The sequence below is a fragment of the Octodon degus genome, unplaced genomic scaffold (assembly GCF_000260255.1).
Source record: "Octodon degus isolate 3935 unplaced genomic scaffold, OctDeg1.0 scaffold00016, whole genome shotgun sequence".
Classification (NCBI taxonomy): Eukaryota; Metazoa; Chordata; class Mammalia; order Rodentia; family Octodontidae; genus Octodon; species Octodon degus.
The window spans coordinates 20,953,252-20,968,848 of NW_004524592.1; the positions used below are offsets into that span (position 1 = coordinate 20,953,252).

Genomic DNA, 15,597 nt, shown 5'->3' on the forward strand with positions numbered 1-15,597 from the left:
TTTTTTTCTTTACAATAAGTTTTGGACAATTTCATTTTTGTGTGTCTTGGTATGATTTTATTTAAATTTCTTGTGCAAAAGGTTCATTTTTCTTGGAAATATGGTATTATAAGTTGAACTAAATTCAGAAATCTTGAATCTTTAAATATTTATTGCCTACTTCCTTATACTTTGAGAATTTTAGTTATATGAATATAAGTTTCTTAGTTTTGACACAGTGAAAACAAAACAAAACATTGATCTTCTGTGGTCATTGTGACTTTGGGGAGGAGCCAGAATCACATGGCAGCAGATCTGGTGACCAAGGTGGGGGAGGACACAGTGTCATTCATGATTTTATGCAGTGCCGTGCTGTTGGGCGGCACTCAGCAGCCGCACTCACCATATTTTTTTCCTCACACCTGATAAAGACAAGGAAGAGGACTCGCACAGCTGTTTCAGAAAGTAGCAAGAGACAAGCATGGTGGTGCATGCACACTATAATCCCAGCACGCAGGAGGCTGAGGCAGGAGGATCTTTGTGAGTTCGAGTCCAGTCTGGGCTATAAAGTGAATTTAAGGGGCAGCCTGAACTGCATGGGAGATCTTGTGTTCAAAAGATACACACATACAGAGAGAGAAAGAGAGAGAGAGAGAGAGAGAGAGAGAGAGAGAGAACAAGTGTTCAAAGAGAAGGGGAGAATTTAGTGAGATTCATACCACTATGTCTTTACTGTAACAAAATGTTAAAAAAAGAAAAACAAAATATTCTAAAAGTAAACATCCCACGAGGCTGGCTAGCTTCCTTCCTTCCTTCCTTCCTTCCTTCCTTCCTTTCTATTTGGTACAGGGTCTCACTACGCAGCTCAGACTGAAGTGATCCTCTTGTTTCCAGCCTCCCCAGCGCTGGGATTATAGGTGTGCACCACCACGCCTGCCTCAGCTCCGCACACCAGGGACAGGGCTGGCACTGCATGGGGGACCGGGGCTGGATCCCTGGTCCCTGCACTCGGTGCCTCCTTTCTAACTCAGCTCTTCTCACTCACAGAGTCCCATGAAGGACGCGCCCCAGCCACCCCCCTGTCCAGGTCCTTCCAGGATGGGCTCTTGCACTCAGGTAGGCGGACCCCCCACCCCACCACCTCGGGCCGCTCAGTCACTCCTCGCCGCTTACTGTCGCTCTTGTACTCATCTCATCTTTTCCTTCTCAACAATAAAAACTTTGAAAACAGAACGTCATCGTTGTCATATGCCAGGTGTCCCAGGACAAATGCAGCCCGCTCACTAGACACTGACTGTATATGTAAATGGTGAACCAATGTTTCCATTTTGGCCTGGTTTGATATGTCCCGCATTAGACTTGCTGAAACTTTGTTTAATTTTCCACTGACACCAGTTCTTCAACCAAATAATACACATTTCTGGATATCAAATCATGTTATTTATTTTATTTTGTATTTTTAGTACAGGGTCTACAGGGTCTCACTACATAAATCAGACTCATAGCGATTCTCCTGTTTTCAGTCTCCCAAACACTGGGATTACAGGTGTGCACCACCATGCCCAGGCTCAATCTCTGTCTCAGCGCACCTGGGGGCGGGGCTGACACAGCACACCTGGGATCAAACCCAGGCCACTGCGCTCCACCTTAGCAGGCGCTATAGTCTGCTAAGCTATGTGGCCAGCTGCATATTACTTATTTTAAAGGTCTATGAGCAGCTGAGAAAAATGCCTCTATGTTTATTCAATTAAGTTCAATCCTTAGTAAAGAGAGGAAGAAAAAAATTCAAGAAGGAGGTCCATAAAACCTCTATAGCTTGGTCTGGCTTTTTCAATGTAATAATAATTTGGGCTTTTTCGCCTGTTCTTTTTTACTCCTCTATCCATCCATTTAAAACTCTAAAGTTTGGGGGCCTGCCGATTAGCTCAGTTGTTTAAATGCCAGCTCATGAAAATGCAGTCAGGTGGCTGGATACCGCTGGTTCTATCCCCACCTCCACCTGCATTACCAGACCCGCTCTTAAGGCAGCCTTAGCCAGCAATCATTTCTCTTCTGGAGGTTTAACAACCTAAGTTTGCAGACCAAAATTAGAGAAAAAAGAGGGCTGCAAGAAAAGCCAACATTTTGCCCCTAGCCTTCTAAGGTCAATTAAGACTCAGGATATATGAGAACTTGTATTGTAACGTCATGTAACTCGGTAGTGTCCCAAATTTTCTGATCAAGGAGATTATGGGGCCAAAGAGGAAAGTGATCGATGATGTAGAGTGTGCCTAAGGAGAGTCACATGGAGAGAAAACATTCTCTCAGGCTTTCACAGAGAGCACATTGGCCAAGCAATGGCCGTGACTCATCCACATGGCTGACACTGACAAACAATCTGAGGTACAGGATCTCAGGATAAATCCTGAGGAGATTTCACTGACCTTATCAGACCCAAAAGCTACAACTCTTGTTGCATAGTTCCTGCTTTACTTTGGTCTTAACCATCTAGCAGAAAAGTATAAAAACGAAGTATAAGAAGTAAAGTCATGGTGTTATGTTGAGCTGTAGGGGACTCAGGTCAACAATTTCTGACATTGCCAGTGAAGCAGAAGACCCAATACTGTTATGGACTACTGAACTCTTTTAGAATATTTTGCTCAGTTAACACACCTATAATATTCAAGTAAAGGGAACTTAACAAAAAAGGGTATACAGATGAATGTCCATTTTGTATCTGTGTATTCAAAATGGTTAGGATAGATATATATTACATTCTCTTAATGAATAGAGTGCTTTGTTCTAATAGTGTTTGTAAATAGGATATCATGTCCACATCCTGTACAGCAATTAACTACTAGGAAGAATGTATGCAGTGTGTTAATTATTGAAGCTGTCCTACCAATTTGGTTTGAAACTGTCTCATTGCTCTTTGTTTCTCAATAAAATTATGGGGAAAAAAAGCTCTAAAGCTTAATTAAGGTAAAAGAACACAATTTCTCAGTCTGTTTGGCGACAGAACTTCCTCTACACCATAAAAGCTTACTTTCATGTGGAAATATGCTTAGTTGGTGGTCACTGCCCACTCACTGCCCCAAGTTGCTGGCCTTCGGCAGAACTTGGGCTTCCTGGGGCACTAACTAGCAGGATCACCCTTGATCCTAAATGCCGAGTCTCAACTAATTTCTTGTTCTCTCTCTCATCTTTCATTTTGCTCCCTGAAAGAGTCAGTATAAATCCTGAGGGGATTTCACTGACCTTATCAGATACAAAAGCTACAACTCCTGTTACATAGGTCTTGCTTTATCTTGGTCTTAACCATCCAGCAGAAAAGTATAAAAAAGAAGTACAAGAAATAAAGCCATGTTGTTATGTTGTTATGTTGAGCTGTAGGGGACTCAGGTCAACAATTTCTGACATTGCCAGTCAAGTGGAAGACCCAATACTATTATGGACTACTGGACTCTTTTAGAATATTTTGCTGAGTTCACATACCTGTAATATTTAAATGATGGAACTAAACAAAAAAAGGGGATATAGATGAATGACCATTTTGTATCTGTGTATTCAAAGTTGTTAGGATAGATATATGGCTACATTCTCTTAATTCAAGCAATAGAGGGATTTGTTCTAATAGTGTTTGTAAATAGTATATCATGTCTGCATCTTGTACAACAAATAACCACTAGGAAGGCAGTATGCAATGTGTTAATTATTGGAACTGTCCTACCAATTTGATTTGAAATTGTCTCATTGTTATTTATTTCTCAATAAAATTATGGAAAAAAAAAGTCAGTGGTCCTTGACAAAGGCCACCCCTCTAAGGTTAAGCTCTGCCCTTTGCATTTCAGTCATGATTCTATTTGTCCTCCTACAAGGATAGTTCAGAGAGCAGAGATGCAAAACTAAAGCATTAATTTGCATCGATTTTAAGTGGCTAGGACAAGATTACTAAATCAACGGAGGTTCGAATTATATCTCAATTGCATTCATCTTTTATAAGCCCTTTTATTATGTAAGTTAAGAGTAGTTATGTATTTTATGTAAGTATGTAGTAAGTTGCTGTTGATATGGGTTCAAATATATCTAAAATACTAATAATCTCTTTTTAGAATTTAAGGTAAAATGATTCCCTTGCAATGGTAAAACCAGTATAAGTGTAAGGCAAGCTGAAAAATTTTTATGCCTTAACAAAATACAAAGTTGTCATACAGCTTATAGTTTCCTTCTATTTTTTCTAACTATGAATTTTAAATCATAGAGCTGTTTAATGATTCATGTATATTTTATTTAAGTGAAAATGATTTATTTGTTTATTGAGGTTTTGCTTTTTTAATTTCTCTTTAGGAGTTGAACACCCTGAGGTTCCAGGTAAATGCATTTTTATCACAGAAACTGTATATTATGGATGAAACAAGGTGCTTCCATTTTTATGATATATGTGTAGCATTGTGGCATGGCACTTCTTTTCCTTAACTAAAAATGTTTAAGTTGACTTGACCTGAGTCTCAAGGTAAAAATCTCATGAACATCTTAGGATATAGGGAAATTGATACAAAACCCATGATGTGATATGCTCTTACATTTTTATGTAACTAATGCTGAGCATGGAACCAGCATGGTGTGTGTGACCAACAACCAGAGCTTAGCAACAGTGTGGGCACTGTCCTCTGTCCAGCTTGATGAACTTCCTGCCTCACACTCCTCATCCACAGCCTCGTGGTCAGAAACCAAGGCGTACACTTCCCTGCACTGTTTACCTCAGCTAAATACCTCCCTCTTTGATTTCTTATCAAAACCAAGGCACCAGAGGAAATATAACATGCCTTCTTATTAACTTGTACACAGAGTCCCCAGATCTCCAGTGGCTTGGAGCTACCCTTTTCTTAGTTATTCATAAAAAGTGACTCAAGTCCCCAGCCCATGTACTGCCCTAAGCTTGTAGTCCTCAGCAGAACTCGGGCTTCCTAGGGGACCAACTAGCTCAGGATCACCGCTTGCCCTAAATGTCAAGTCACAATCAATTTCTTGTACTTCCTCTCAGAAGTACAAGATGCTGTCGCCCTTCACCCCCATTTATCCCTTTCCTCTTTTCTCTGTCCCCCTTTCCTCCCTTCTTTTGTCAGGCTTGGACCTCAGCAGCAAAGGGATGAGTGGCTGACACTCCTTGGGTCACTGTACTTCATCACCATCCTCTCCTTCCTTGCCTCTTCCTCTTCCTCCCTAGTTTTCCTCTCCTCCTCTCCCACACAGTGCACCTCATCATGTGACTCAAAGACTGTCATTTATCTTTTTCAGCAAAGCTTTATTCCAGAGGGGGCTCAGTCCTTCTTGGCAGCTGCCTTCCTCATGGAGGCCAGCATGTTGCTCAGCTCTAGCTTCCTCTTGCCCAGATGTGCGTCCCCACCCTTTTCTTGATGAGCTTGAGGGTGTGCTTGTCCTTGGAGACCTTGAGCAGCTCCATGGAGGGCCACTTGTAGGGGGCAAAGCTGCACACCTCCTGGATGTGCCTTGGTTTGCTCATATTCTTAGTCACCTTGCGGCCCTTGTTGAGGCCCACGGCCATGGGATAGCGTAGGGCCATGGCTAGTGTTCTTCAGTGGTTGCTGTGGCGGAAGGCCAAAGACTATCATTTTGCTTATATGCCTTCTTTTCCAACATGCACTGGTATTGTGTAGCACACATTTTTTTTAAAACTCTCATAGCATTGTTGTGGATCGTGATTTTCCTTTTCAGAAGAAATACATTTTAAAAGTCTTTCCAATTGACTGCATACTTGTCCACTCTAGGGCTCCTAACTACTGTATAAAATATTCCACCATGTTTGTTTATTCTCTGCATTGTCTCAGCAATGGACTCAGCCCACAATCACTCCAGGATGGATGCTCTCTCCCTTAGATGTGTGAGACAACCTCTGTGACACATCAAGTTGGGCAGTGAGCTTTTGGCTGTGTCTCCTGAATTTGTTACTAGTGCTTGCATGTTCTTTGGAAGAGCTAAGCACCAGCCTTCATTTCCATCAATAATGTCTGAGAGTTCTCCTAATCTCACCAACACCTGGTACTAACCAGCTTTGCTCAGCTCCAACTTCCAAGTGATGGTGTTGCTCATTAACTTGATTTTTTTTGGTAATAACCAATGACTTGAGTTACATACTTTATATCCATATAAGCTGTTCTAGTTTGTTATTTATTTATTTATTTATTTATTTATTTATTTATTTATACTGGGCTTGAACTCAGGACCTTGTGCTTGCCAGGCTAGTGCTGTGCTGCTGAGCTCTATCCCTGGCCCTCATATTCTTAACTTTAAATTTCTTTCAGGGAAGAGTTCTTTCTTGTCTTCCAAATATGAATTCTTTGTCAGTTTTAGACATTCCAAATACCATCTTCCATTTTGTCCCCATCTGCTTATTTATCGATGGTGAGGCTGTTGTTATTATTGTTGTTGAATAGATGTCTTCAGTTTTGGTTTTTTTTTTAAATTTTATTTATTTATGTATGTATGTGGGGGGGCAGCTCAGCCCACCAGGGGGCAGGGCTGGCTGGCATGTGGTGCTGGGGGAATTGATCTGCGGTCCCTGTGCTTTGCTAAGCTTGTTCTAAGTAGGTGCTTTAGACCACTGAGCCATCTCACCAGCCCAAAATGGCAAAGTGTTTTGTTTTATTTTATTTTATTTATTTATTTATTTATTTTGCTCTGAATGCCTTCAAGGCATGACAGGCTGGCTTGAGTTGTGGGGATCGAACCACAGCAACCTGAGTCTGTTGGCTTTGTTGAAGCAGCCACTTAAAGAACTGAGCTAAGGGGCAGGCCCCCTGTCTTCAGTTTTTTTATAACCAGTACATCAGATGGTTCCCTCCTGGCTCATGTTTGCTTCTGAAGATTTGTGCTGTGCCCTAGCACCAGCGCATCTCAGCTATGCTGGGCTCCCCTACTTTCCCTTCATTCTCTGACTCAGGAAAGTACTTCTGTGAACACTACTGCACAGTCTCTCTTGACCTAGAGAACAGCTAAGGCATATGCATAACATACTCGAGTGCGCTGTCCCAAAGAGAACTTGGGGAATCCAGAAAAACTTTTGTCCTCAAGTTCTTGCTTTCCTTTTAGTTGTATTATACTTTTCTATTTATATTTCTTCTTTTGAGTTCTTATACTAGGGAAACTATACAATATTTACACATGTGTGTCTGGTTTATTTCACTTATGAGTATATGTTCAAGTGGCATCCACTTCAATATAAAGGCTTCGAGTTTATCATTCTTTATAGCTAAGTAATACTCCATTGTATAAAAATACCACATCTTTTTCATCCATTCCTCAGGTGATGGGCATTTTGGTTGTTTCCAAGATTTGGTTATCACAAATTGTGCTGCTATAAACATAGGCACACATATATCGCTATGATATGATGTTTTCAGATCCTCTGGGAAAATTCTCAGTAGAGGAATAGCTGGATTAAATGGAATTTCCAGTCCAAGTTTTCTAAGGAGTCTCCACACTGATTTCCATAATGGTTGTACCAGTCTACATTCCCACCAGCAGCAGGAACACCTTTGATTGCTGCAGCACAGTGACATTGCCTTTCTGGGTTCTGCTGTCCCCAGCCTGGTCCTTGGGCAAAGATGAGCAGCATGGTAGGTGGGAATCTGCCTTCAAGTCCCCAGAGCTGAGATATCATGACCCTGTTCAGGGCAATGTTCCAGGATGGGAGACTAAAGAGGGAAAGATGTCCCGTGGGCTCTAGGGTAGGGTAGGAGGCTTTGTTCTTGCCTTGGCTTCTGCATTGCAGATGCTTAACAGTAGCCATACCTGATACCGAAGCCAGTGAGATACTGTGTATGCATGACTGAAGAAGCGCTGGCTTGCATGCTGTGAAAGAGCCTTCTCCATGTTAGCTCCAGGCTCTGTTTGTCAGTGTCACCTAGGGCTCCCAACCTCACAGGAAGACCTGAAATAGAAGCTCTCCTTCTCTGACTTGTGTGGTTTGCGAGCTCTAAACGCTGGGCACTGCGGCACCATGATTCTTACCACCCACTTGTACCAGCAGACATCTCTGGTTTGGGCCAAGAAAAATTTCTGCAGTTATCTTGAGCCTTTCAGGTACCCAGCTATAGAAATGAAATCAGATGACATGTCTGGGGAGTTTTACACAGTCCTCTTAAAAGGAAGGACAACCTGGGTGTGTTGAAGCATGCCTGGAGCATGCCTGGAGTGCACCTGTAACTTAGTACTCTGGAAGGCTGAGGCAGAAAGATCTCACCTTCCAATCCACTTTAGACAAATTAGCAACTTAAGGCGACCCTGTTTCAAAGTGCAAGGTAAGAAAGAGTGGGGGCATAGCGGAGTGCGCATGCCTTAGGTTCAACTTCAGGCACTTCAAAAGAAAAAGAAAGATTGTAAAAAAATAACTTTTAGGCAAAATTATTATCAAAGTGTTTTTAATGGCTTAATTATCTTTAAAAATAACTTTAAAAAATGGAACTTTCTGTTTTATCATAGAAGAAACAGAAATTTTGACTGCAGCTATGGATACAGGTAGGTTTATCTGATAAATTTTTATGGGTGGTTCGTTGGTTTAAGTTTACCTTTCACTGTCGTGTGTGTGTGCGTTCGTGTTCACACTTGTGTGTGCTTGTGTATGTATGTACTTTATTCAAACAACAGTTTGTTTTGATGTAAATTTAAATGAAAAATATAACAGTATTCTCCTTTTCTTATCACTTTTAAGAAAAATCATGAGTGATTCTTGAGAATGGCTTTTAATACTGGGTTAATTAATATGACTAATTCTAAGTGAAAGAAAAGCCTTTAGTCCTATATAAAGATTTTTTATTTGATACTAAATTTGCCTGGTCAGTTTTATCAAAAAACAGCCAGATTTCAAAAAATGGCATATTTTCTAAGGTAGTAGAACAGTAGCTATTAATTCACCTATTAGCGTGAATTCACCTATTCAAGCAGGAGTCCTATTTGATGATTTGAGCTCTGGCCAGGTGCACCTTAAAAGAAACTATGAAGTATTAAGTTTGTAGAAAGATAGTAATTTACCAGAGTGTTTGGGCCACACAGCCTGTGCTCAGTCTTGATACAATTATTTTGTAGCCATATAACCTCAAGTGAAAAGCTTAATCTCAAATTGGGAATAAAGTAGCTCCCTATTTCAGGAGGTTTTTAAAGTGAAATTCATGTGAGAGTCACTTGTAATTGCCAGGCCTCAATATTACTTAACTATTTTGTAACCAACCAATGAGTGCTTTAGTTCTCAAAGCTATAGATATTGACCAAAAGGGATTTTCAACAAAAGCCATTTATTTTCTACGCAACATTGATTTTCAGATCATCAACAGCCGGGTTTCCTAGTCCTCAATGGATGAGCCCTCTCTTCTTTCAAAGACCCGGACAAAAACTTAAGACTTTCATTAATTCTTCCCCAAAGTAGTTTTGAGGAGAGGTGAGACCAAAAATCCATCTGGTTCACCCACTCCTGCTGGCCAGCCCCAGATGATAGTAAGTTTCCTTTCTGACTGGGTGCTAAGAAACAGGCTTACAGAATGCTCCAGACAGAACAAGGACAGCGCCTCATGCTCTTCATTTCGGAGAGCACCGCATGCTCTTAATTTCTCCCTTTGCCATGAATTCTCCCACAAGTTCATGTCTCAAGCCTTGCTGTCCTGTATCTTCTCCATGACGAATCCGCCCTGTCCATGTGCTCACAGACTAGGGTGTGGGGCGACACACAGAGACAGGACGATGTCGAATGGCAGACGCGTCCTGCTGATCCAACCGTCCAGGATTTTCTGGAATATTACCTTGGGTTTCATATGATAATTAAGTGACATAAACTGAGAGAGTAGTAAGTATGGGGGCTGATACATACAAAGTACTCAATACTAATATCATAATGTTAACATTAATATTGTTGAAAAGAGTTCCAGATAAACAACTAGAGAGTAAAACCTAAGAGTGGGGAAAAGATGCTGTCCTTCCTGTTGTCAGCCTATTCTGATGACCTCAGAACACGACCCCCCCTGAAGCATCCCAGGACTACGACATTAGTCATCTACAAGAGACTGCTAAGTGCTCAACCCCTTGGCCAGCTTCCCCTGGGCCTAAGTCCACATTTAGGAAGAACTTTAGAGAATCAAACCAGTGTTAGTATTGCACCAGAGTTTTTAAACAAAGTAAACAGCAGAGTTTAGCACCCAAAATAGTTTACTAATGAGCCTTTCCCACTTGATATTAACCATGACTCTACTGGTTTTGTGGCAGAGATAATCAAGATATCTCTGTCCACAAGGTAATGAGTTCAAACTAATAACAATAATACTACAATCTCTTCATTTCTTGAAGAAAGAAAATGGATAAAGTCATTATTACCGAAAATATCCTGCGGAATTAAAAGGCCCACGCACACTCGGAGGAAGCGAATCGTGGGAGGGAAGCCTGCACAAACGGTAAACTTCAGGGCAAAGCCCTAAGGCTTAAACACGGCTTGTTCTTTTCGATTATGACCAAGTCTTACGGTGATTATTTAATGTCTTTCTGTAAGTTTCTTTTGTGCTCTTGTGGGAAACCTCCATCTTGAAGCTCTGCGCTGTTATAGAAGCACATGTCTTTAACGTCTCAGAGAAAAAGCTTTACAGTTAATTTAATGCCTGCACTCTGAGGCGCAGCCTGCCAGGGAGGGCCTGAAAACAGCCTGGGAGGGGGTATTCAATATTTTTAGCAAAATATTGCCTTTGTCTTATGCAGAACATGTAGAATATGCTCTTTGACCTAATAAATTTTTATTTATTTATTTATTTTAAGGATTTTTTTTTGGGGGGGGTACCGGGGATGGAAGTCAGGATCTTTTTTTTTTTTTTTTTTAATTTTTAAAATTTATTTTATTATTTATAGTGTGTGTGTGTGTGTGTGTGTGTGTGTGTGTGTGTGTGGCCAGCTCAGCCCACCAGGGGGCGGGGCTGGCTGGCATGTGGTGCTGAGGGATTGAACCATGGTCCCTGTGCTTTGCTAAGCTTGTTCTAAGTAGGCGCTTTAGACCACTGAGCCATCTCACCAGCCCCTAGTAAATATTTTTAAAGGTATAGATGCTTCGTTATTGTAGATAAAACAATTCTTAATCATAAAAGTTCTGAAATTCTTACAATTTTTTCCATACTTGTAAGTTGTTCACCAACTTATTTTTGTTTGAGGTGTGACTTTTTTCTCTTCGCAACCTCTTGCAAAAAAGAAGTGGGTTTCTGCTAATGAATTGAGTAGACATTACTATTTCTTATGCCTTTTGAGCTGTATAACTTAATATTTGGATACTTCCCAACTTGTTTTATGATGTAACTGATGAAATGGTGATGTGTATTAATGTTCGTTCAGCCATCTGTGTTGCTGTCTGAGTTCATACCATGTGGTTACAATTTCTGTGGGAGAAATAATTTGTTAGTGTTCACATCTTGTAAAAACCTAGTGTGAGAGCTTAAACATCTAATAAACAGTGAAATGCATTAAAAAAAATATCTGGGGTAAGGGTGCTGTGGTGATGAGATCGGAAGGCTGGTGGTGGGACTGTCTAGGGCCCCTCTGTGGATGGCCACCTGGAAGAATGTCAGTGACCTCACGAATGTTTTTCCCAGGGCGACTTCCCGTGGCAGGTGGCAATTAAGGAAGAGGGTAAAATCAAATGTGGTGGAATTTATATCGGTGGCTGCTGGATTCTGACGGCTGCACACTGCGTCAGGTAATGGCGTCTTCAGTACACTTGAGATGTCCTGAAACAATGAGAAGGAGAGAGACTATGGTAACTGGTTGGGTGCATCTGCAAGGGTGTAAGTTGCGCTCTGGTAAATGTGAAGTACCTGCTAGCATTCACAACCAGGACCCCAGAGTCCATGCCCCGGGAACCTACTGAGCTCCATAAGAGTAGGAACCATTTCTGATTTTGCTCTTTTCTACATTCCTGAGCCTAGCACAGTGCCTAGTATCTAGCGGATGTACGCAAGTATTTCTTGAGTACACTGAGTAAATAAATAGAATTAACTTTTAAACAATATTAAGGCCTCTGATCATATAGTGCAATTAAAGTCAATATGGAATACAGTACCCTTGGAACACTGAGTATAAAGAAAAGCACCCAAATATTACATTATCTCCTAGGACATCATGTTTATTTTGTTCAAATTCTGCTGCTTGGGAAAGCAGAAGGTATATAGATAATACATTTTTAAAACATTTCCATTAAATTAAGTTTCATTGCTTATGGAAAATTCATAGGATGAAACACTTCACTGTTCGGAAGTGGCACATGTGCTCCAGTGGTCTGTTTCTATCATGAAAAACTCTAAGATGTTCACCATCACTGCAGACTATGCTGACAGACCATTATTTAGCATCTTACTTCAAAAATGAAACAAAATAAACTAAGAACAAGCAAAACTAAGCCATGACACTTTACCAAAGTGATACTACACTGTTCCCCGACAAAATCTGGGTAGATAGCCAATTTGCTGGAGCCAGGATTTGAAAATTGGTCTAAAAATGGAGTGAAATGTGAGAAAGATAATTGCTCCCTGCTGCCTCAACGAGATAAGGCAACACTTGTATTCTGGGCCCAATCGAAGGCTCCAGGGCAACAGGGGTTGGTAAGACCTGTGTTAGTTCTCCTGTCCATGGGACAAGATACTCAACAACTACAATTTAAAGGACAAGGGCTTTATTTGGCTCAGTTTATTTCCAGTGTACTGAGTCCATGTTCAGCTGACTGCAAGGTAGAACAGCTGTGGTGGAAGGGCCTGGCAGAGAACAGGGTCCACACTGCATCAGCCAGGAAGTAAGAGAGAAGGGAGTAGCCAAGGACACCTTTTCCGGGTCATGCCCTGATGGTCCACCCCAATCAGCCTGTGCCTATGAGTCACACATCTGGCCAGGATCCTATCCGTGGGTGAACTCACTGAGGAGTAGAAGCCCCCATGAGCTAATCACCTTCGAAACATGGGTGATTTTGGGGGATGTTTTAGATCTGAACCACGGCGGACCCAATATTTGACTTCCAGCAGCACAGTCAAGCAGGAAGAAAGGCCTGCTGTGGTACCCTCTCCCAGAGAACCTCAGGATTTGGCAGAGCAAAGAAATTCTTCAGCTCCTCAATCACATATCTGATGAGGTGCTGTCTGGTTACTGTCTGAGCACTTACAGTTGATATAGGGGAATGAAATGCCCAGCTTGAAAGATACCTGGGTCAAGTTCGTGTTCTCAAAGAATGAATCTTAGGAACCATGGAGGTTAAGAGCAGAATATATTTATTGGGGGAAAGAAAGCTCCTGTCTGAGAGACGACAGAAGAGGGACCTAATTGGGTTGCCCCCGAATCTGTCTCTTCCGGGGATTTTTATAGAGTAAAACCATGTGGTGAGGTGAGTCAAAGTTGGAAAACCTGAAAACTTGTAGGTGGGCATGAGCTGGAACAAAACTGTGATCAATCAGGACGACCACATGCACAACTTCAAAGCTAAAATTGATTAAATTCAGGGCCAAATGGGAAAGTGAGTCGTGTAGCAAGTGGGCATGAATACAGAACAGGGGATTTTCCTGTAGGATGCTGGGTTAGTGACTCTTCCAGGCAGGTCCTCAAGGTGAGAGACCTATGTAGAATACAAATTCCTGATGTCTATCCTTAGGGAGGTATGTGCTACATTTGTTTGATCTTTTGTCTTGAGGTCTGGCCCACAACAGTGCTGTCTTATCTCTCCCAAAGTTGCAAGGTATCTTGCCTTCCACACTGGCTCCATTTGAGGCCCGGGACCTGTCTACTGCCTATACTATTTCTACCTAACTCAGCTGCCTGCAACACAGTGACAATGCATTTACTCCAACAGCAGCATGGACACACCACTCTGGGCATGTCTGGCTTTCAGTAAATTCTTTATCTTCCTGGTATTGAGCAGTTAGCGACATTATTCCTCTTTTCATTTGCCATTGACTAAATTCTGCCATAAGTAAATTTAACCTTACTGCTCCATGATGGCAAGGATTAAATATAAAATCTGGGGACATGAAGAAATCTTTTAAAAAGGAGAATTAAAGAATCAGAATTTAATTTTTATACATTTCCTTTCTATTTCTCTTTCCTTCTCTGTTATAGACCTAGTAGAGCTCACCATTACCAAATATGGACTTCACTCATAGACTGGATACAACTTAATTCCGGAATAGGTGTTCAAAAGGTGGAAAGAATCATTATCCATGAAGGCTACAATGGAACTACTTATCAAAATGACATTGCTTTGATTGAAATGAAAAAACATCTCAAACAGGAAGAATGTGTGTTCGCTAATTCCATCCCTGCCTGTGTCCCCTGGTCTCCATACCTATTCCAACCTAAGGACAGCTGCATCATTTCTGGCTGGGGTAGAGAAAAAGGTATGTGTTTTATATGTTTGTTAGTCAGCATCCAGGGGTTGGAAATGAGTAGGAATAGAAATGCATAGGAACTAGTCTCCTAGTACTCAGACATAGTGCCTGCTTGTGACTTGTGTGCCTGCCCAGCACCCTGCACTCAAGTTTGATTTCTTTGCTCTTTTGTCACTATCCTGAAATTGAAAATAATTTCTGATGAGGTCCCATCCCACATTTAGATGTCTCATGGACGTTGCATGCAAATTACATGTGTAGCCCTTCTCTAGGCTTTCAAAGGACACATACACCCTGTGATCCCAAAGTTAGTATTGAAGGGTAAACGCTTGCCAAGACCAAGACTTTAAGACAGGAAGACACACCAGACAGATTGCTCGGGGTCCACTGGTGGGCTGTGGGTGGGACATGAAAAGGTTAGTAAAGTGGGAGTGGGATAGTGGTCACTGGAGACTGGAAAGGGAAGGAGAGGACAGAAAGAAGCTCTGGAGAGACTACTTCTGCTTCCGGTTTAACATAATAGAATGACTATAGGTGAAATCACTGTATAATATATTTCAAAACAACTAGAAGAGCACCAGATTCCCAGCTTGTAAAATGATTAATGTTTGAAGAGATGCAAATGCTTATGACACTAATTTGATTATTGCATGTTCTATACATGTATCAAATTAACATGATATATCCCTAAAGATGGATAAACATGTTTCAATAAAGAAGTTAGCATATAGATAAGAAAGACAAGACTTGATGAGGGGTAAACTCGATAAATGCTGAAGCGCGGACCCTTACAGTCCTCTTCTTTTCTTCCCCAAGAACCAAGTCCCACCCCTGAACTCCTGCACAATGAGAAGGGAAACACGTGGAATTCAGCCTTTGTGCTTTCTGTAAGACAAAGGGAAAGTTAGAAACAAATGGGTAGAAAGAGCTGCTGAATTAGAGTTGGCTTAGAATTAAACTAATCAAAACTTTTCCCCTTATCTCATTTTTTTCCTTTCACCTTCCTTCCTTTCTCCCCTCCCTCCTTAGTTTCACTTAACTTTTGAACATGTCTTCCTATTATACAATATTTATTTATTTTTATTGAGAAACAAATATGAATGAGACAGTTTCAAAGCTGTTTAATAATCAATACATTGTACATTGTTATCTTCTTAGTGGTTATCCATAGTAAAAGATACAATATTTATTATACATTTTTATTCTTACACTTTCAGCTCGTCACATCAAAGGG

The 15,597-nt window shown here is 41.1% G+C and overlaps 1 protein-coding gene across 2 annotated transcripts in view; it reads left to right on the forward strand.

Moving 5' to 3' along the window:
• Cfi (complement factor I) overlaps positions 1 to 15,597 on the forward strand; it is a 58,902-nt gene that overhangs the window by 32,171 nt on the left and 11,134 nt on the right. Inside the window, exons 7-12 of one of the 2 annotated variants that reach the window (XM_023710083.1) lie at positions 1,027 to 1,095; positions 4,306 to 4,329; positions 8,461 to 8,496; positions 10,312 to 10,415; positions 11,592 to 11,695; positions 14,095 to 14,372. In XM_023710083.1, coding sequence (XP_023565851.1) covers positions 1,027 to 1,095; positions 4,306 to 4,329; positions 8,461 to 8,496; positions 10,312 to 10,415; positions 11,592 to 11,695; positions 14,095 to 14,372 — 615 coding nt within the window. The remainder of the gene's footprint in view (positions 1 to 1,026; positions 1,096 to 4,305; positions 4,330 to 8,460; positions 8,497 to 10,311; positions 10,416 to 11,591; positions 11,696 to 14,094; positions 14,373 to 15,597) is intronic. The other variant, XM_023710084.1, reaches the window with a different exon arrangement.